Below are 20,671 nucleotides of genomic sequence, written 5' to 3'. Positions count from 1 at the left end.
AAGGCCCTGTCAAAGAATTCTGATTGGCTTCTTTTGTTGGCCACCAAATTTGTGGTGGTTTCGTTTCTAAACCCCATACATATAGAACGTATGTGGCGTCTTCAAACAGTGGTAAACGCTCAAGATAGCGTTTAAAAAAATACAGTGCCAATAACAGTGCAGAGAGAATACAGTACCTAGGTATGTCTGTGGGCACGTGGCCTCAGCCTCGTGCCGGCCGTCAAACTTATCGGGAGATCCTTAACGGCCTCTCGAAAAGATCATTACATATTCGTGTATTTTCAGAAGCAGTAGTGTCGTTGCCGATCGACTGCTGTGGCTTGCTTTGCATGATTGCAAGTTCTCGACCGCCGTCGATGAACGCCCAAGGTGTTGTGGAAGAATTCATTTTGATGGGGGCGAAAGGTGAGTCAGGCAACACGCGCGTTGAGGTCATGGACAGTTGCGTGGCTGGGGCTAGAAGGAAGGAGGTGTCGGCCTCTGCGCTTGCGTCTGCTTGGATCCTTGAAAAAAAATAGAAAAACTGGTTTTCTATTCCTGGCTCAACAGTGGCAAATTTGCTGAGCAGGCTCAAGGGCCACCTAACAGGCCGAGGAGGGAACACTTCATGGTCAACCTACATTTTCCACGGTTGTCTAAATCTGTTATTTCATGTCGAGTCTAATGTTAACACCTAAGTAGACACCGATTTTGAATCAGCTTGAGGGACTGCGTCTGCTCAAGGAAAACTGGTCCAGGAATTCAAGTACGTCTTGCCTTGATATCATTGAGGCCGGGGGCACTAGTGCCTAGGTAGGTACTTTTAGCATGGTGCAGTGAGTATGAGATCACCATACCGCCCTGGGTGTCACAGACACAGAGAAAGCAACCTGACCAAGACATCCCAATTGATTGGCCAGGGGAGGAGCCTGCCTCGGAAACCTTCCAAGTCACTTGCCGTGAATTCATCGTCCGTAAGATATAGTCACTGGCTCTGAACAGCCCGGGGTAACGGAGATCTCACTTTCGGGGATAAGAACCAAGCATTAACACCATCTCCCTGAGGATACTTAGGTAACTATCGGGTGCGACTTTGTAGTTCGTGAGACAATCTGGATTGGCACGAGCGGGCTGCCTATCAGAGGTCCATCCTTTTTCATGGTCTGGGATATAATACTCCCGCCTTCCCCTAGGTACCTAGGTCGGCTTGCAGTGTGGCCGATATGTGGGTGAAGAAGCTTCTTTGCCATCACCTGGGCACGGGTCATAGGTGGTCTTGGCCTTGCCGTACCTAGGTAGCAAGCAGTGGTTGGAGACTTCCGATGTTGCTCTGTAGAGCCAACTAGTCGAAGCTTTCCGGGACTGGAACCCCAATGAGCTCCTCCATCTTTTCCACCGTCGCATGTCTTTTCACTGGATCCACATTAGCACGAGTCCTGCGGACCATATCGCAAGTCTCCTCAAAGCTGAGCCGATCTCCAAGACGGTGTACAGAACTCAGCATGCACGCAGCATCGTAACCGATTTCCTCATATTGCATCAGCCCCTTGAAGATGGGAAGCTGAGGGTTGCGCCCGTTGAATCCCTTGTGGCGTTCGATCAATGTCCTCCGTGAGCAAAGTAGCCAGACAGGCATGGAGTCATCCTCTGCATCAATGACAACTTGGTAGTCTGTCAACTCCGTTCGGGGATTGGAAGGCTTTTGTGAATCCGCGAAGCGGAATTGGCTACGGACTGCCAGTGGGCCAAGTGGTATAACGAACCGCGGAAGCTCGGGATCCCCTTGCGTGCCTTCTGAGGGTTCCCCTTGGTAGATGACCACACTCAGAGGCCTGGCCCTCTCGTTGAATGGAACTATGTCGAGTGGGCAGCTGACATAGATCAAATCGTCAGAAAGGTTGACAAGGATTTGGTACTCGTCGCCAGTGTCCTCATCTCTGAACAAAGGGACCTTCGCTGGACGATAATGGCCTGGTGCAAACTTGAGGGAAGGAAAGTCTTCCCGTGACAAATTACCAAGCTTCTGCAGCCAATGTTGAGCGTCAGGATTGGTGGAGAGTTGCTCATTGGACACGCTCCTGTCGCCCAGTTGAAGGTGCGTGTACATCCAGTCTTCTCCATCCCACGTGTCAACGTACGGGCTCTCGTAGTCAAGTAGCTCGTCCCAGTGGTCGCCATGCCATTGCAGTGGGTGTTCGTTGACACTGCCCTCCTCGCTGAGATTGAGCTCATCGTTGTCGTCCAGCTCTGAACTACTACTGCTGCTGCTGCTGCTGTCCATCTTTTCAGTTTTGAGGGAGGCCTATTGTGCTAGTGATGACACATTGATAATTGCTTCTCAGTTTGTGACGTTCACTCGCTCAGTCTGGCAAGTCTATCTTGTCAGATAAATGGACCTCCAGGGCCGGAGACATCGGGCACCTGGGAGACGAGTGGGTGCGGGGCTCGTGGTATGGCCTGCGAAGCGATCGGGTTGTGGTTTAAAGGGCCGCTCTCCACTTGAGCAATAGAGACTTACTGTTGACAGAGACGTAAAATTGACCGATTTCGCGTTTCCTGACTTTTGAAGGCTTCAACATGTGTGTACGTGCTTGCCTGTGTTCAAGTCGAGGATGTCCGCGGGTTGAAAGGTGCAGCCGTGGCGATAACTAAGTACTCAGTACTGACCTGGGGACGACCTAGGTACTTCTATGTGATGAGTCAATCAGTACAATTGATTACATAAGCACTATGTTACGTATCTAGTTAAGTAGTTAACGGAAAGAACGGCTTGGAAATACTTGCAGTGGAACAAGTGATTGTAACTGTTTATAGGTAAACAGGTATTTTTACTCGGTAGAGAAATGGGTAACACTGTCTATGTGTACAATTTTCCAATCATCTCCGCACCACTTTCAGCAACTGCGTAGACCGTAGTAAGAATGTTGCCTCTGGGTATGACAGGGAAAATGCTGGCATCACAAATCCGCAAATTGCTCGTTCCGTACACTCGAAGCTCTCCATCAACGACACCACCAAGATCAGCTGTTGCCATAGCACAAGTTCCGCATGGGTGGTAGTTCGTCGCCCCGTATTTACTGATTGCTTCTTTTGCTTCTTCCGGAGTCCTCATGACGTCGTTATATTCTGCCGGAAGGCGGTTGCCGCCCGGCTTGAGTATGGACGCGTAAGTTGGCTGCTCAAGAAGTCGCTCAATTTGAATGGTATGCCGGGCCAGTATCTCAGCGTCTAGTGGATGAGACAGATACTTGAAGTCAATGATCGGGGATCCGTGTGGGTCTGCAACATGAATGTGCGACGATCCCCGGCTGAATGGGTGTGACAACATGGCCACGACTGTCATATAGTTGCCTGGGGCTTTACTGCCAGCTGTGGTGTATCTCTGAATGCGTGTCATAAAGACCGTGGCGCTTGCTTCTTGTCGATCCATGATCATCGTTCTGACGAAGTCGTGATGTGATTGATATCTTGAATCGCCCGCCTCGCGATATTCCTCCAACAGCCTCTTCAGGTCAGCCTCCTCGGATGCGGTGTTGAATAGCTGTAGCGGCCAGTATGCAAAGCTGTATGCCGCTCCTTCTGAGAGAACCCCTGTTCGAGACTGCTCATATTCCTGTCTTTCCTTCTCCGCCACTGCTGGATCCGTGGTAAAATTGTCTAATGTCTCGATGTCAACGTCGATCTCAACGCTTGGCCCGTAGTTGAGGTGATCCTGGAGGTTCTCTGAATATCTTCGTTAGAAGGAGGTTGGACAGCCATATTTTGGAAGTCTCTTACCTCCAACTCCGGGAAGGTCTACCAAGCATGGGACGCCCGCGACTTTGAGAATCTCTTTACTTCCAATGCCGGATAGTTCCAGGATCTGAGGACTGCCAAAGGCTCCTGCGCACAAGATAACCTCCTTATCTGCCCCCACAGAAACCGTGATGCCTCGTTGCTCATACGTTACCCCGATAGCCTTCAGTAACTTTGTATCGCCGTGGCTGGTCTCTTGAAAGTTGACTTTCCTCAGTCTTGCATGTGTCTCAACGCTGAGGTTCGCTCGATCCAATGCTGGCTTTAGGAATGAGTTGCCAGAATGACTTCTTTCGCCTTTCATAGACCGGGCATCGATTGCATTTGTTGTAGTGACGCCCCCAGTCGCGAGACCAGACATCCCATCCTCATCGGAATATGCGCCGAGGGAGCGAAAGACCTCTTCCCACGCTCTCTGCAGGGTGTTTGTGTGCCTCGGGTATGATGCTTGGATCGGGCCGGACGTCTCCGGCTCAGTGCTTGAGGCATCTTTTCGGGTCACTCCTGAGACTTGGACAGTTTGAAACCTCTTGTAAAAGGACTCCATCCGATCCCAAGACCAACGCTGTTCTCGTGAGATCTCAGCCCACGCATCGTGCATTGCCCGGTTGGGGTACACCAGACTGTGGGAGTTGATTGCGCTGCTTCCGCCAATCATTCGTCCCCGTGTATGCTCAATGACACGGCCATTGAGTCCGGTTTGTGAAGTTGTCCGATAATCCCAGTCGTATTTGGGGTCTTTAAACATGCGGCGGCTGGTAAGCGGCGTGGACACTTGAGGGTCTGCATTGTTGTCCGGACCAGCTTCAAGGAGAAGAACACTCAAGTGACTAATGGATGATAGGCGAGAGGCTAAGACGCACCCAGCTGTGCCACCGCCTACAATGATGATATCAAATGATGCCGTTGGAGTGGCTTCCGCGGTCCCAGACTCGGCCATCTTCTCAAAGTGTTCTCAGGATGCTTCTAAAACCGAGAACAGTGACTTCTACAAAAAGAGGAGAAACTTTGTCAGAATGACAATAGATTTCAAGTGGACAGAACAGGCCCGCTGAAACCCAACCTGAATGCAGCGGGTCGGGTTTTAAAGAAATCCAGCACAGTTACGCAACCCCCTGAAGTCATGACGCATCACAACGGGCGCAGCGGCGCAGCTGCTATATCTCTGACTCCATAGAGCTACAACGAAGGAGCTATGTGATCCTTCCGCAGATGAGGCTTATCGCGTACATGCTCCGCATAAGCCAGCTAAGCGAATTAGGAAGGTTCTCGTGGGGATTGCCAACAGTAGCCACTTAGGCTAGAATGTACACTGCCGGGGATTATCCTATACAGATCTGGGCAGATCAAGACATACATGAGAGAGTTAGTAGAGGCTACTATTTTCAAAACTTCCCATGTTTTTTCCGGGGTTGCGTAGTTAAAGCCCCCATTCAAATGCTACCAAGCACCCTGTAGACAGACGAGAGAGTTTCCGAACCGGCCAATCGGGGTCAGTTCTTCATCGGTGTGACGTCCCAACCGGACAGCCAATATAGTTTGACTACGGTTCAAAGTGGCTTAGCCGAGTTCAGCATATTTACTATGGTATGCGATCTCATCCTCTCTGGTCAACGCTGCTACGGGCAGCCATTTGTTGGAACGATTTAATTCGGGTTACAACATGGCTAACTCGGGCATCTACTACCCGCAATGTAGCCCGAGTGCCTTCAGGACAATACTACACCCCAACCAAGCGCCTATATATACCGCTTGTTTGGCGTCTAGCACTTGCGTGTATGCATATGTACTGGTTCTCTTCGGCTGCGGACAGTGATAGGCCACGCACTTCGGATCATCTAACGTGATGGTGGATCAACGATCACGCCTGCGGTTCTCCTTATGATTGTGGATTTGAAGCACAGGGGGATCGTTGGAGGCCCCGCGCTTTATTCCATTAGCGGATTGCTTTCTCAAGGGACTGAAGTGGTTCTACCAGCCTACTGCATCACTGCACTGGATTATGGAAAATATAATTAGGACGTGGTACTGAGTGCATGGAGCTAATTTAAGAGTGGAAGACGCATCTATAAGCAAGCGAGTGAATTGTGCGAGGTCTGAACTGAGAGCTTAGAACGTCACAGCATGGTAGAAAGCAGTCAGGAAAAATCTGAAATACACAAGAGCCAAGTGAGGAAGTCAGATAACGCAACTCATCTCCAGGAAAACCAGATGTGAAAGTAATATCGCTTCCTCCCTTATCACAGTTTCGCAGTCATTGAAATTGACAGAAGCTCTTCACTCGCACTTCCACCAGTGGATTTCACCTCCCTCGAATGTCTTCTCGAATCTCGTGTTGGCGTAGAACATCCCAAGGTCGTCGAAAGCAGCGCGTCCGTGTGCGAAAGCGCGGCAGCCCCAGAAACGGTCGTGAGGGTCATTCAACAGAATGACCGTAGCCTCGGTATAGAAAACAGGTAGAACGTTGTCGGGCAGAACGACCAGTTCGTCAAGCACGAGCTCGTGCTCGTACCTGTCCCCCTCCTCGTTGGTGAAGATCACGGTACCCTGGACGGCACCCTGGACAACTTGGCGAGCCTTAGTGTGCTGCACTGCGCGCTCGTGAACAACTGCATCCCGCCCAAAGTCGTCGTAGCAAGTGATCTGGCCGATGAAAGGCTGTTGGCCCTCGGGGAAGCGCAGGGACCCGGGACCGGTCAGATTTCCAATCGGCTTCAAGGCGCGATCGAACAGTTGACAGTGGTAGGCAAGTTCGGGGATGCAGATCTCCGCACAGCCTGTCGACACAACACTGACTGTGAAGTCGAAGTTGACCGTACGAGGCTGGCCATCAGCATCTAGTCTGATCGTCTCAGTGACCTCCAGAGGGTGGTTGGTAAACTGGACCACTAAACCGCCCTCTCCCTCATCCTGGCGCTTTTCCTCGGGAGGAGCAGGGAGTCCAGGTGCACAGGAAACGGCAGTGATTGTTGCGAATGCATCAAAGATGAACTTTGTTTCACCAGGGCCGACCTCGATCTTGGCATTCTCGTTCTGGCCGTACAATGTACAATGGAAGCCGATCTTGCATCCACCATCGCACTCAGCATTGACGATATCGCCAAGGAAAGCTGGATCCACGGGGACAGGGAAGTCATCCAGGGGGACATTATCCAATGTCTTGACAACGTCGAGGCGGCTATGTTTAAGCTGGACGTTTATAGTTGGGCCCTGGCGAGTTTCAGCCGGGGCCGCGGTTGCAAGCCCCAGTGCCAGTGTGGAGGTGAAAAGATACAGAGAAAGCATCTTGATTGGTACTTGTGAGAAGCGAAATATTGATTTGAGTCCCTGAGTTATTGCCGGTGTTTGTCCTGGAAGTTGGCCTGCTATCCTCCTCGCTACATTATGAAGGGGGCGCCTGGTACTCTTCTTATACCTGAATCCCTGGACCCCAATTCATCCTCCTGCTGTCGACCTGCAATTTCTTACTCTTCAAGGCGACCCAACACCGAATTTGGCATCATCGAAAGACCAATGTCTTATGCGACAATGCTCGTATTAACCCAGGTAAGCTTAGAGCATCCTTTGTGGCTCAACCCACGCCAAGACTAATTGTATACCAATGCGACGGCTAGATTGCAGAGATCCTTTGTAAGTTCTGCGACGGAATTCAGACTGTGATCGGTGAAGAGCATTTTTCCCAACCTCGAAGGACTCCTGAACTATGTCATTGGAAATCCCGATGAAGTATGGTTGCGGTGTCTTCTCGGTGTCTAGGGGCGGCTCTCTGATCCGCTCAGCCTCTTACGGAAGACTACTTCTCATTCAAGAAGCGCATCAATCAGCTGCTGGCATGCCGAGCTCAGTAGGGCTGACAATAAAGAGGGTTGGAGAATCAGTTGAGAGGCATGCGCCTTACCGACAATGCCGGAGAATCGACGCAGTGAATGTTACCCGTTCTCCAGAATATCTACTGCAAGAGCTGGACGAATATATCTGGGAAGTTACTCCGCAATGTATGATCATACCTGGGACGCAACGATACACGGAGTCAGACCTGGACCGCATTTCAACACGTACTTTATTCATTGGTTACCAAAGTTGACATGCGTCCCTCAGTAGCTATCAATCTCGGTACTGTCAGGAAAATACCTAGACAGTCGTATGTGGGTGTCACCAATATGAATATCTCGACCCTTGACCTAAATCCTTTTGAGGCTTGGGGACATATCATCCTCCAGCTGACTTGGTTCCATGCATATTTGTGGGGCTCATCAGCAAGTTCAGATAATTTTACCCAGTTCGGGGGCATTCAATTACGTAAAATGTCCTAGTGTCAGAGGATTCAACTCTTTTGGCTGGACGCCCAAGGATTTGATTCAAAATATGATGGTGCGGTTATAGATGTCCCACATGCAGAGCGCGCAGTTCGACTAGGTGGTGTGTTCGAGGCCCACTATGATCACCTTAGAATGTTCACGATCAACAATGCCTGATGTGATTCTGAGCACGGCTCTGAGATGAGACGTAAGCTGACAGACAAGAAGTTATTTGAGTTTCCGCGAAATATCCAATGACAGGAAACCGTTCGGTAGCACAGACCCATCTGACAGCTCCAGGGATGCATTGAGATCACGCCGAGGCATTCTAAGCTGAGACTGAAAAAAGAGTATCATACTAGTGAGGCCCTAGAACCTAGGAAAGACACAGACTAGCGGAATTTGATCTAACTGTAGATTCACTGTCAGACAAAGGATATCGATCGACTAGGTGGGACAGGGACAAGAGTAGACCACTTGGCGACTTTGCTTCTCCTAGACGGCGGCGGCCGCGCTTCTCAGTGCCACCGAGCCCAAAGAATCGTCTTATTAAACGAAGACTCCTGAGGTCCAAATGCAGCCTAATTTTGCTTCCCATAATCGGATTCACTTGCATCTAGTGCAACAATGATGGGAGAAGAATGATTGATGAAGAACATTTGAATCTTGGCTTTAGCTTGATCATATGTGCACGAGGTAACAATATCGATGACTACACATCTAACAAGAACAGAGTCTACGGGCTGACGGGGAGCCGTCTTACAGTAGCCAGCGTAGTTGCCCGTATTGGTGAAGGATTTGCCTGCCAAGCTTATGAAAAGAAAGAAGGAATGTGACTTATCAAAATCATGGCTCGTTAGCTACCTACCAATTAACATAAAACATAAGATCCGCTTTAGGTGGTCATCCTCTTTACTAGCCGACACAAGGTAGATCCCCTAGCGCGGCTCGGCTTCCGATTGGTACCACTCCATTGAAAATAGATGACCTCTGGTTCAGAAGGTTCGATCGGAGAGGCACCTGGGATCAGCGAACAGGCCCACTGATATGGAATCAATCGCACTGCATGGAGGGCATATTACTCAACACATATCCAAGAATGAAATTCTGGTTGAGTGGAAAATGGAGACAACCAATGCCTTGGAGGAGGTGAACCGTCAATAACGTATACACAAACAGAGAAGGAAAAGTCTGAAGTGTGGAATTTATTGAATGAGAGTCATAAGTACCTAGGTAGTAAAGCTAGAGCCATCTCGGCCCTATTTGGCGATTCTGGGCAGCTGATTCAACTACGCTGGCATCTCAAAAGCAGCATCCTGAAAGGTGTGCGTCCCACTCCCAACCGTTTCGGTCGTCTTACTACCCGGAAGCACCACTTCTGCCTGTGAATTCGGAGGTACTACAACCTCCAGGTCGAAACCCTTCCCATCAGGCCCTACCTTCCAGCTGGCGCTGACTTTCCCATACGGGCTTAAATAACTTGCGTCCGCATTTGTAATCCCGCCGCCAGGCTCAGGCGCAACTTGCACCACCTTCCACCCAGGGACAGCCGGTGCAAGACCTCCAATCTTCTGATGAATCCAATCTGCCACGCTTCCGAATGCGTAATGATTGAAGCTTGTCATGCCGCTTCCGTTGATGGTTCCGTTCGGCAGTAGACTGTCCCAGCGCTCCCATGTTGTTGTACCGCCCTTGACAACCTGATATAGCCAGGAAGGCACTTGGGTTTGCAATAACATGTTGTAGAAGGCGGAAGTCGAGTTGATCGATGTTAGTGCGAACCCAAGCTGCTGCGTACCAGCAAACCCAGTCCCAACAAGATAGGAGTTGTCAGCAATAATGCTGTTGAGGGTTTCAGCAGCACGAGGGAGGGTGTCAGAGTCGAAAATGTCGAAACGGATGCCGAGAGCAAGTGCCGTTTGAGTAACGTTGGCAATCAGATCATAAGGCTTGATCCAGGCATCGTGGAAGGCTGACACCAGCCCTAACCGATCAGAGGCATATTTCTCAGAATCTGCTGTCTTGCCAAGAGCCGTGGCCATGTTTGAGAGAAGACGTGTCATCTGTATGAGATACGCATCCGCAACGAGGAACCTGTGCGTGGTTGCGCGATCCGCTTCGGCTTCAGGCGCCTTGGGATCAAGCCAATCCCCATATTGCCAAGTTGACCTATTCCAAAGACCAACATCATTCCGGGGGATGCCCTGATCGATCCATGTGCGTGCACCCTCATATTGTTCTCCAAGCATCACGGTGTCGCCTGTTGTCTGAAACAATGCCCAAGGACTGCCGACGATGACATCTCCCCAAACTGCCACAGGCCGCCGAGGCATACTGCCACTCTTGACATCGAGATCGTTTGTGGGCGAAAACTCTGGCGAAGCCTTTTCGGGGTCGGCATTCGTCTCCGACCAGAGGTCTCTCAGCCAAGCTCTCCAGAACCCAGAAGCACCATAAAGGTAGTTGGAGGTAGGTGCGAAGGCATGGGCGTCGCCGGTCCAGCCCAGGCGTTCATCTCGCTGTGGGCAGTCAGTTGGCACCCCCAAGAAGTTTCCTCGCATGCTCCAGATGACATTCTCATGGAACCTGTTGAGAAGGTCATGCGAGGATTCGAAATACCCTGTTCTCTCCATGTCACTGAAGACGACCTCAGCTCTGATGCTTGATGAGTCCAGAGGGGTACTGTCGGTTGGCCAGCCGGTCACTTCAACGTAGCGGAACCCGTGGTAGGTGAAATGAGGCTCCCAGGACACAGTAGAGTTTCCGGCGAGAATTACACTGTCGGTTTGCTTGGCTGATCTCAGAGGTTCCGTTGCGATGTCTCCGTTCAGCAACAACACCTCGGCATGTCGGAAAGTGATGTTGGTGCCTTCCGGCCCGGATACAGTGATATTTAGCCAGCCGACAAGGTTCTGTCCAAAATCAACGACGGTCTTCCCACTCTCAGTTGTAGAGATGCTCTGTGGTTCTAGCTCTATAAGCTTCCTCATCGGCGGACCATCAGGCGACGTGAGGCGGCCCTGTATGGCAGGCAGCTCTTTGACTTGCAGCCAGTTGCTGTCGTCGAAGCCTGCGGTCGACCAACCCGGCATTTCAGCGGAGAAGTCATAAACTTCCCCATCGTAAATATCGGAAGTGACAATCGGACCTTCTGCGGTGGCACGCCAGCCTGAGTCAGAGTCAGTCCTCACACTGACTGTGCTACCATCTTGTAGGGTAACGATAAGCAAGGCTTGGACGCCGAGCGTATCTCCCCAGGTGTTTCGTCGGCTATTGAGACCAAATCGTCCAGCCCACCAACCCTCTCCGATGGTGACCCCGATGGCGTTACTTCCTTGTCGGATCTGCGCCGTCACATCGTAAGTGTCGTAAGTGTGCCTGAATTGATAGGACATGTACCCAGGCGCAAGCTGATGGTCCCCGACCCTCTCACCATTGAGTTCGGCAACATAGAGTCCGAGGGCAGTGATGTAGAGCCGTGCTGACGCGACCTGAGTATCAACATCGAAAGCCTTCCTGAATTGAACTGAATGTTTTGCAGTGTCCACCTCTGTCGGTCTATCAGCCGCGATGGGTACTGCACCCTGCCAGTCTTCCGTGTTCAGCAAGCCGGTCTCGACAGATGAGTAGTCCGACCATTCAGTCGAAACCTGCCCTTCTTTACCGTATGCCCGTACTCTCACCTTGGCTGATTCTGCGCTGGAAAGCGCCTCATCAGGCCACGGAACGACAACTGAGTCAGACGAATCAGCTACGTTGTATAGCTTCGGGACGCCGTCAGATCCCCGCGTGATCTCCAAATCGTAACCCGACTGTTCCCAGCCGACAGCATCTCCTTCAAACCGCCATGACACACGAGGTGTTGTCTCGGCTATGCCAAAGGCTTGCCGGTGGTGTTCGAAAGAGAGAGCAGATATGGAGACTGCCATAATAGCTGTTCGAAACCAGAGTGAGACGAAGTACTACATGCAATAAGGGACTCGATGGTCAAGCCACTCGTTGATGGCAGACACAATCGAACAAGACAGCTTCTAGGGCCAGGATTTGGCTTCTTTAATGTCCAGACAAGGGTTCCTATGGGAATACACAAAAGGCCGGGGTGGGAGTTTGTGACCACAACAGTGGTCATGAGCCATCGCTCCTTCTTCCAAATGCTACAGACCTTTATGTAGGCCAGCTATTCAGGCTTGGAGTACTACAGCACTCGGTCCACGCTGCAGCGAGATGTTCCATCATGATTTCACGGACAGGATGAGTCCTGTGACGGTCATTGACCGCTCATTCCTCTGCATTTGATGGGTAAGTCGGTCCCCGATTGTGGCGAGAGCTGGTCGCCTTATGAATCTACACCATGTATCTATCTCAATGTACCTATGTACGTACCACTAGGGATGCAGTCCCCTACCACGAACTGTTAATCAAGATCCGTCACAATGGTAACGTGGCAAGGTCATATATACGAGCATGCAATCCATAAGAGACCCGCAGATCTGGGACATAGTACTAGTAGACATGCGGGGAACCTCGATGGCATGGCGGCGAGCCAAGATTTGCGGTTGGTCAGGTGTAACCACCATCAAGCTGCAAGTCAGGGTTCCATGGCCGACAGCTACGACGTGCCGTGTGATCAAAGACCCGCATGATGCTTCTGCATCACATGTGCATGCGAAGCGAGAAGACGATGAGTCGGCAGTAGATATCGCGAATTACCTAGGTAAGCACGTCGGTCGAAGAGGATGAAGGAGTTCAAGCGGAGGCAGCGGGGATGACATGTCTGAATAGTACCCTCAAAATTGCTAATGTTACGAGAAGATATTCACAGTCAGTCCTTCCAAGTGCTTGCAACGAGCCATAAGCTAGGGTGTATATGATAGAGACAAATTTACATCAAGGAAGGTGCCACCGCGATTGCTGACTGGCATTCGGGGAGTTGTTTCTCAAGGGTTCCTTGGGGACGACCGACATCCTTCGCCTTTGTGTGGAGAAAAAACAGTGTAATGTTGGTCCTTGCCGTTCTGAGTCAGTTGATGCAACACAATACTCGGATGCCAAGAGCAAGGTTTGCTAGAATCTACATATCACTGATTCAACTAATGCCGGTTGTCAGCATGCATTGACATCATTTTTCAAGCCGAGTGCAGTTGAGACGGCTGCGAAAATCATCACAAGCGCCGAATTCCACACCACCACATCAAGGTACATGACTCCGGTCATACGGGCGCCTTGGTCGAGCTAACAGACCCTCGAGCTTCCACGGCCAGGAAACGGGCTGGATCGCCAACGTCCTTTCAAGTTGGCAACTCTCTCGAATACCCGCGGCGTCTTCCGGCTACATCCGGATGTGTCCACTCTCAAGCCTGGAGAGCAAAGCCAGGCCGAGTAGACATTCTTCTGATATGACGGCTTGAAGACTGTTCCCAACAGTACTGGGAGACTCCGGGGGGGCTCTCTGTCGTTCAATCTGTCTACGTCTACGAGCACGCCGGGTGGAAGCAGCGTCATCGAAGTATGCGGTGCGCAGATCAATGCTGAGAGTCCGAGACCAGCATCAAAGGGAACCTGCCGACTGTCTAGTTTCAATTGCACCAAATGCAGTTACACATACTCCACCAGCACATTCAGAGAGGAAGGCATCTTTGTTATGACATGTGAGAGTGATAGGGCTGCATAGGTATGCTCGACCATCTTCACCAACTCAGTACCATCTCTCAAAGAAGCCCTTTTGTCGTAGGTCAAGCTCATCACACAGAAATAATTAGTTCGATGCGCCAAACTCCTCGCGGAATGAGGCATTCGCACCATACTATGGCAAAAAGAGGAAGGGCTAAGACTTATTGACCAAGTGCTAGGACCGCGATGCTTGGCGAATACGATCAGGACTAGGAGCTGAATGACTGAGTACAAATTAGGGAAGAATACCTTCGATATAAGTTGCAGGGCAGAGAAATAAATATTACAGGCATCGCAAAGATGCAACGTGAGGTGATGAACTCCTATGGCGGGTATTTATAATATCATGACTGGGACGCCAGTTCATTTAACCACCTCTCCATGTCAGCCATGATGCGCTCTCCTAGCTTTGAGTCCACAGCGCAGTCTGGCCAGTTGGCTCCGACACTCATCCCTCCGCCAGCGGCACTGACTGGGGAGAACTCGATGGCGGCAGCCGGGACCTCGGCGCTGAGGCCGAACTGCGCCCGCTCAATCAACCACTTCTCACCGTCTCCCTTGGGTCCGGGGCCCCCATTAGTTGCTTCGTCGGGCTTTTCTGACTTTGTACTTGACCCTTTTGAGCCCCTTCCCTCTACGACGCCGATGTTGGTTATCAACCATGAGAACTGGCGGGTCTTGCTCGCCTGGTCCCTCATCGTCTGCTGCCAGTCTGTGACGTACTTGAACACCCCGACCGGGTCGTTTCGCACCCCCTTGTCCAACCTGGACACTATCTCCTGGCGACTGCGTGAAGAAACGGCCCAGAGCTCGCGTTGCAGGCTCGGAGACATTTTCTTTTTCTCGCTGGTATCAGCCCGCAGCTTCGAGCGCACTCGCTTCACTAAGCTGCGGTCGTACTTATGGACCGCGGATGTCACATAATTCGCCACTGCCCTGTCATATGACACCCATGGAACGCCCCGTGGAGCGGGCGGTAGATTCCTGCGATGGTCCACGATGGTAGAGCTTTGGAAGGCGGGGGCGGCGTTGCTGTTGAGGTGCGATGAGAAGGCTATAAGTGCAAGCCCGTGAATAAGTGCCGTGACTGTGGTCTTGTTCTTTCGGCAAAGTTTCAGGACCGCGACCAGTGATGCCTCTTCTATGAAAAAGGCCCGGTATTGGGTCTTGTACGGGGTGGTGCGAATCGGACACCAACCGGCTTGTGACGCGTCCCGGCTAAGAAAGGGAGGCCGAATTTCGTCCCATATTGACCTGGCGAGGTATCTGAGGCCTACTGGGAGACTTGTCAGGCCCTCAATCGGATCTGGAAGCACGGGCGCAGCCTGAGGCAGTTTGAGGATATCGCCATTTGGCTTCGTTCGCTCGCACGCTCCGTGCTCCGCGTTCAGCATCTCGACCAAGTCTTCGTGGAATACCTTGGCACCCACTGCGTCAAATTGGGTGAGATTCCAGGTCAGTAGGAGTTCCATCACAGGAGCATCTCCTTGCCGAAGAATGGTGATCCACCAGCCCGGCTGCTTGATACAAAGGTCCGGAAAACGTTCGTCGAGCTTAGCGGCGAAGATCTCTTGGACACATTTGTCGAAGTTCTCATTTCCTTCGACGTATATCCAATTGATATGCTGCTTTAAGTCGAGACTCTCCAGCTGGACCCATGAGGGTGTCTTGGAAGTGGCCTCCGCCATGCCAACCCGCAGCATTGGATGCCTCATGACTGTATCGATGACAGCGAGTTCAACTGCTTTCGCTAATTGAGGCCGCGACTCCGACGGGGTAAGGTGTCGCGGGATTGCATAGCGACAAGAAAGAACAGTGCCCCGATACTGATCAAGCAGATACATGGCCAGTTGATACGACTCGCTGGAAACAAAGCCATCAATTAGGAGCCCTCAAATTCGTTGCCGTCATTTGAAATCGCGTGCTTACTTTATCCCGAATTTACGTAGCACCGTCGTCACCTTTGTGCCCTGTTTTAGTTTCTGGGCCATTTTGCGTCGACAACTTTGCAGATCATGGAACTTGAAATGAGGAAAAGGCGATTCTCGAAGTGCTGCCAGGACACACTAATAATGGTAGGAAGATATGATTGACTCTCAAATCCTAGGCATGTAATGAAATAGCTCTTATGTGATGCAGCGGAAGCGGCGAGAAGGTCAGGATCAGCTGTTGGTTTTATCTCTACTATGACTGTGCCGTACGAAGGCATGGACTAGCCTCATCCTGAGCTTGGTACAGGCCCCCTGTGCCAAGATTGATGGACTTTGTGGTGGTGTTGGCCTAACGAAGAACGGAATGTGGAAGGATCAAAAGGACCCGCCAGAGCATGTTCGCTGCAGGGGTGCGGCGCTTGAAGCTGTATGTTGCACCAGTCCAGATATCCATGGTCTCAGCCGTCGGAGACCGGGTTGGAACGACATGTCGGAACACCGCATGTCACGGTGGCTTGACAATTCATAATCCCTTCGACTCCAACACATTGGACGCATCACTTCAGAACCCCTCAGTATGCCATTGGCTTGTTCACCCGCGCCTACTGAATCCCGTGTACGCCGTTGTCTGCGCGTATTACGGCCAACGGACCGGAAGGATGACCAGTAGGATTCGAACACCTGCAGGAAGCACGTGGGTGTGATCCTTCCTAGTGCAACCATCAAGGGCTGGAATCCGCAAGGACGCTCGGGGATTATCGGATGACATGTGCTGAAAATGGTGCATCAAAGATTAGGTGACAGTGCAGCGCCGCCTGCAGGGTTCGGATCAATTGCTCAGAGCTTGAGTACCTGAGTATCTGGGCCCATTTGGGTCAAGCTGGATGCACTGCGCTGACGGGCCCAACACGCAGAAAAGGCCACACTTTCGGCAAGTAAACGGCTGCATGTTTGATAAAGCAGCTTATATGTTGCGAAGGGCGGTTCAAAATGGACTCAGTGCTGCATTTTGTCAGGAAACCTCAATTTCACGTAAACATTCTCAAGCTGCAACTACTGTGACGGGAGGGCGTTGAATAAGAAGCTCGATATCAGGAAGGAACCCACAGCGACCAGACTAGCAAATATTGCTACCGGTTGAGTGGACAGAATTATGAGACGGGTTCTTTAGGCTGTCCGCGGATTCAAATCGGGGCCGGTCAAGCCACGACCATTTCAGCTCATGAATGAGCTACCACCTACTTTCTTGCCGCTGGAAAAGTTTCCCGAGGGCCTTGGAATCAGGGGGAGACGCTCCACGGTTAGCAGGGTAGATGACTGCCATAGTGGACACCATAACGCCGCCAAAACTCTACCACTGCGCCCAAGTCTTAAAGGATTTGAAGTTATCCCCTCACCTTATTCAGGATGATAAAGATGATAAGTCTGTTCTGATGTATTCTTTGCCGGGTTGAAATCAATCACTTCAATGTGATAGAGTGACTTCCTAGCTTTTATATTTACTGGTTGGGAGCTGACCACTGACATGCAGGCTTGGTTCGCACTGGTCCAAAACCGGTGAGGCTTTGGAATAGAAACACTGGCAGTCAAGGCCTGAGTAGTTATGCCAGACCAATCCACAACATGAACAGACGCCACGAAATGGGTGTGGAGTTTGAATTTTGCCGCCTAATCTATGCTGTGGCAGGACTGCGACATGATTAGCAGCATGACGGCTTTTGATAACGCTATTATTCTGAGTTTGAGTTGGGTCCGGGGGGGGGGGACTGAGTAAATGGGAAACGCCTTAAGACATCTGGAGCCCAAGCTTACGAGGAACACGCTGCGGCACACCGCAACTTTCTTTAGGAGAACGGATATTCACACAGGAAAAAAAGGCTGATACACAGATACAATGCACCCTCAGTATACCAACCTTAATTTACACCACCTACTCGCCATATAAAACAGAAATTTACACTTATTAACTATATATAACCTTATTAACCCTTAATTTCTAATCCTCCTATCATTACTTCTAGTCTAATAGTTTCCTACTTTTTTCCTCCTAATCACCTAGAGCACTCTAGCAAATCCTTAAGTACTATAATCTCCTCCTAGGTCTCCTTCTTATCAGTAACAATGTCCTTTATAATAAGGTCACCCTACAATAGCTAGTTGATAGTCCTACAAGCCCTTATATAGTCTTCTTAATAGTTAGTAAAAGAGTCATTTAGTAGGTAAAGGAGAATTAGTAGGTCTATATAGGGGGCGTAAAAAGCACTTCCATAAAAAGCACTTCATCTAGGTGGTGTGTATAGTCGGGGGAGGTTAAATAAAGCCCTCTAATTAGCTACAGCCTAAAAGCAAATATTTTACCTATATACCAGCCGTTTTTTCCAATTCGAATATCCGTTCTCTTCTTTAGTCAAGCTGCATTCATCTCATGGTGCAAAAAGGGACTACAGCAGCCGAGAAGGAGCGCTGCGTGCCGGTGTTCTGTAACAGAACCATGAGAGACGAGGCCAGTGGAAGTACATGCCTGATCTTTGATTTCACAGGCTCATTGGGGACGCATACAATTCGGGGCTCATTGGTGCCGCGCATGATACTACAAGGACTAGGTACTTTATGCCGGGGTACCAATTTCTTTTCCAACAACCCGACCTGTCAAACCTGGTTGTACGAGAGCCCCCGCAGCGCTCCCGCGTCTGCCTTCGGCCAAAACCGTGCCCCTAAATATTTCTAGATCGTCCAGATCAGCGTCCCGTGCCTGAACGCTGTGGTGGAGGACATGCTGCGTTTGGCAGACGCCGCCATCTTGCAGGAGCGCCACGCAAGAGAAAACACCGTCATCTTGGGTCACCTCATCCCCAACCAAGATGCCAGGTGCACAGAGCCTGTTTTCAACATTGAAAAGTCCCGTTGTAGACCGAGAGCCTGGGATCCGCAAGACATTGACAACTTAGAAGTTCCAGCCGGAACGGTGGCTGGTGCCTTGCCAGGACAAGTCGTCGGGCTATGAAGATATGGAGGGACTGACGCGGAGATCAAAACAGTGCTACGTTAACTTGAAAGCTACCCAGAATACGTTGCTTTGTACGCTTTATTAATTATGCATGTCAACGTTCTCTACAGCTGCTACGGACCTTCATGTTGGAAGCGAGCGCTTGACTACCTACAGTGGTGGACCGCCGGTAAGGCTGGTCGGACGTATGCTTGCTCTCGATGCTCAATAAGATACTGCGTTGTACACCGGTGTAAACCATTCCAAGTTCAAGCAGAAGGCTCCAGGACTACACATGCAGCCCATCCGTCGGCTGATGGCAATGCTCACCGGAGCTCGGGAAGAAAGCCGAAGAGACAACTCCGCACCGGTCCCGGCGCGATATGCGGCTGCCGGCCCACCGTTAGCCACGGAGTTTCGTAGAGGGGAAACGTGCAAACCGGTGGTCTAAAAGACAACATCGCCGCAAGTATCGTCACATAAAGTACACAGTATCTAGCAAAAAGTCGTTCAAACATCCGTCAACTTCAACCGTGGATCCCCTGCTTGCTGCTGTCAATTTTCAAGGCTGCCAAAACTCTGCCCAGTGCCACTTCGCCAACATCAGTGCTTAATTACTCCAACCACCATGGGCCCAAAAACATCCGCTGCAAAGGCGAAGCCACTGCCCCCAGGCGTCTACACTCCAGTGATCACTATCTACAATGATGTAGCCGACCAGACCGTGGATTTGAAGGCCATGTACGCCCACGGTCAGTATCTCATCAATAGCGGCATGCATGGGCTTGTCTACCTCGGCACAAATGGCGAGCTCGCCCTACTCACAGCCCCGGAGCGGCAAGCAATCCTCCGCAATGCCCGGAAGCTGGTGACGGATATGGGTCTCCCCGACTACCCCATAGTCGCCGGTATCTCGGCGCAGAGCACCGTGGAGACAATCCAGCTCGCCAGGGAAGCGGGCGAGGCCGGGGCTGGCTGGGGCCTTCTCCTCCCTCCTAGCTACTGGGCCAAGGCACTGCCGACGGAGGCACTTGTTGCGTATTACCGCGACGTAGCGGATGCAAGTCCTATTCCCGTTGTCATTTACAACGTAAGCTCCTTCCCGTATCGGTCTCTTTGCAAGGGTTAGCAGCTAATCATCGCTCAGTTCCCCGGGGTAACATCGGGAGTTGATCTGGACTCGGACCAAATCGCAGCACTTGCTTCACATCCCAACATCGTAGCCACAAAGCTCACATGTGGGAACGTGGGGAAGCTTACGCGACTGACGTCTAAGTTTGAGCCTCCTTATTTCGGTGTCTACGGTGGAAGCAGCGATTATCTGCTGCCAACCCTGCACGCAGGCGGGAACGGCTGTGTCACCGGAATGGGCAACATCTTCCCCAAATCCACATCCAGGGTATATGACTACTGGGCGGCCGGGGAGCTGGAAAAGGCCAGGGAACTGCAGGACCTGGTGGCCAATGCGGAGTGGGCATGCAAAAAATCCCTGGCATGCACAAAATACGGGGCCTGGTGGTATCTCGGGAAGCAGCTGGGCCTTGACAACGAGAAACAATTCAAGATGCGGAAGCCGTATCTGGAGCTGAACGATGGCCTCAAAAAGTGGACAGTAGAGACGCTATCAGTGTTGGAGGAGATGGAAAACTCGTTGGCTGGCCGTCAGACGACCAAATAGACATCGCCTAGGATGTTCACAGATGCCCAGGTGGAAGGCCATCCTTAATATTAGACTTCTTGAGATTTGCTCAAAAAATAAAGCTTCCGTGAGAAGAGAGGAGAAAACGAAATCCTCCGCAATATATATCTCATCGCACAAGTTGACATACCAGACCGGAAAATGGAAACAACCCAAATTGTCAGATGCAATGATTTCATTCCAAGGTTGGCTCCGCCGCCGGGGCTTGTAAGTACACTGGCGCACTTTCTGAAGCAGTGGAATCGTAGCAAGTGGGTGTAATCAGAAAATAGTATGATAATTTTCAACCCTGTGGTGTGGTCTGTGTGCGATG

At 51.0% G+C, this 20,671-nt stretch overlaps 6 protein-coding genes across 6 annotated transcripts; 1 reads left to right on the top strand and 5 right to left on the bottom strand.

Annotated features, from left to right (window-relative positions):
- Positions 1-1,321: 1,321 nt before the first annotated feature.
- KVR01_008952 (uncharacterized protein) lies at positions 1,322-2,260 on the bottom strand (the record flags this gene model as incomplete). Its single annotated transcript, XM_044783373.1, has 1 exon — positions 1,322-2,260. One exon carries the CDS (start codon positions 2,258-2,260, stop codon positions 1,322-1,324), a length of 939 nt encoding a protein of 312 aa, XP_044641454.1.
- Positions 2,261-2,836: 576 nt separating this feature from the next.
- KVR01_009087 (uncharacterized protein) lies at positions 2,837-4,714 on the bottom strand (the record flags this gene model as incomplete). The annotated part of the gene is made up of 3 exons (XM_044793813.1): positions 2,837-3,702; positions 3,757-4,418; positions 4,521-4,714. The coding sequence occupies 3 exons, from the start codon at positions 4,712-4,714 to the stop codon at positions 2,837-2,839; spliced, it is 1,722 nt and encodes a 573-aa protein (XP_044641589.1).
- Positions 4,715-5,795: 1,081 nt separating this feature from the next.
- On the bottom strand, positions 5,796-7,124 carry KVR01_009075 (uncharacterized protein). The gene has a single exon (XM_044791962.1). The coding sequence runs from the start codon at positions 7,057-7,059 to the stop codon at positions 6,052-6,054; it is 1,008 nt and encodes a 335-aa protein (XP_044641577.1). The 5' UTR covers positions 7,060-7,124; the 3' UTR covers positions 5,796-6,051.
- A 2,460-nt stretch (positions 7,125-9,584) lies between these two features.
- On the bottom strand, positions 9,585-12,001 carry KVR01_009480 (uncharacterized protein; the record flags this gene model as incomplete). Its single annotated transcript, XM_044790958.1, has 3 exons — positions 9,585-9,792; positions 9,879-10,477; positions 10,913-12,001. The coding sequence occupies 3 exons, from the start codon at positions 11,999-12,001 to the stop codon at positions 9,585-9,587; spliced, it is 1,896 nt and encodes a 631-aa protein (XP_044641982.1).
- A 2,020-nt stretch (positions 12,002-14,021) lies between these two features.
- Positions 14,022-15,970, bottom strand: KVR01_009136 (uncharacterized protein). Its single transcript, XM_044783250.1, has 2 exons — positions 15,672-15,970; positions 14,022-15,605 (listed from the first exon to the last, which is right to left on the bottom strand). Exons 1-2 carry the CDS (start codon positions 15,731-15,733, stop codon positions 14,087-14,089), a joined length of 1,581 nt encoding a protein of 526 aa, XP_044641638.1. The 5' UTR covers positions 15,734-15,970; the 3' UTR covers positions 14,022-14,086.
- A 3,141-nt stretch (positions 15,971-19,111) lies between these two features.
- Positions 19,112-20,440, top strand: KVR01_009339 (uncharacterized protein). The gene is made up of 2 exons (XM_044781842.1): positions 19,112-19,749; positions 19,807-20,440. Exons 1-2 carry the CDS (start codon positions 19,288-19,290, stop codon positions 20,335-20,337), a joined length of 993 nt encoding a protein of 330 aa, XP_044641841.1. The 5' UTR covers positions 19,112-19,287; the 3' UTR covers positions 20,338-20,440.
- Positions 20,441-20,671: the final 231 nt, after the last annotated feature.

Source organism: Diaporthe batatas (genome assembly GCF_019321695.1).
Source record: "Diaporthe batatas strain CRI 302-4 chromosome Unknown Contig00011, whole genome shotgun sequence".
In the NCBI taxonomy this organism is placed as follows: Eukaryota; Fungi; Ascomycota; class Sordariomycetes; order Diaporthales; family Diaporthaceae; genus Diaporthe; species Diaporthe batatas.
Note: the sequence above shows the minus strand (reverse complement) of the source record. Positions and strands in the feature narration are given on the sequence as shown.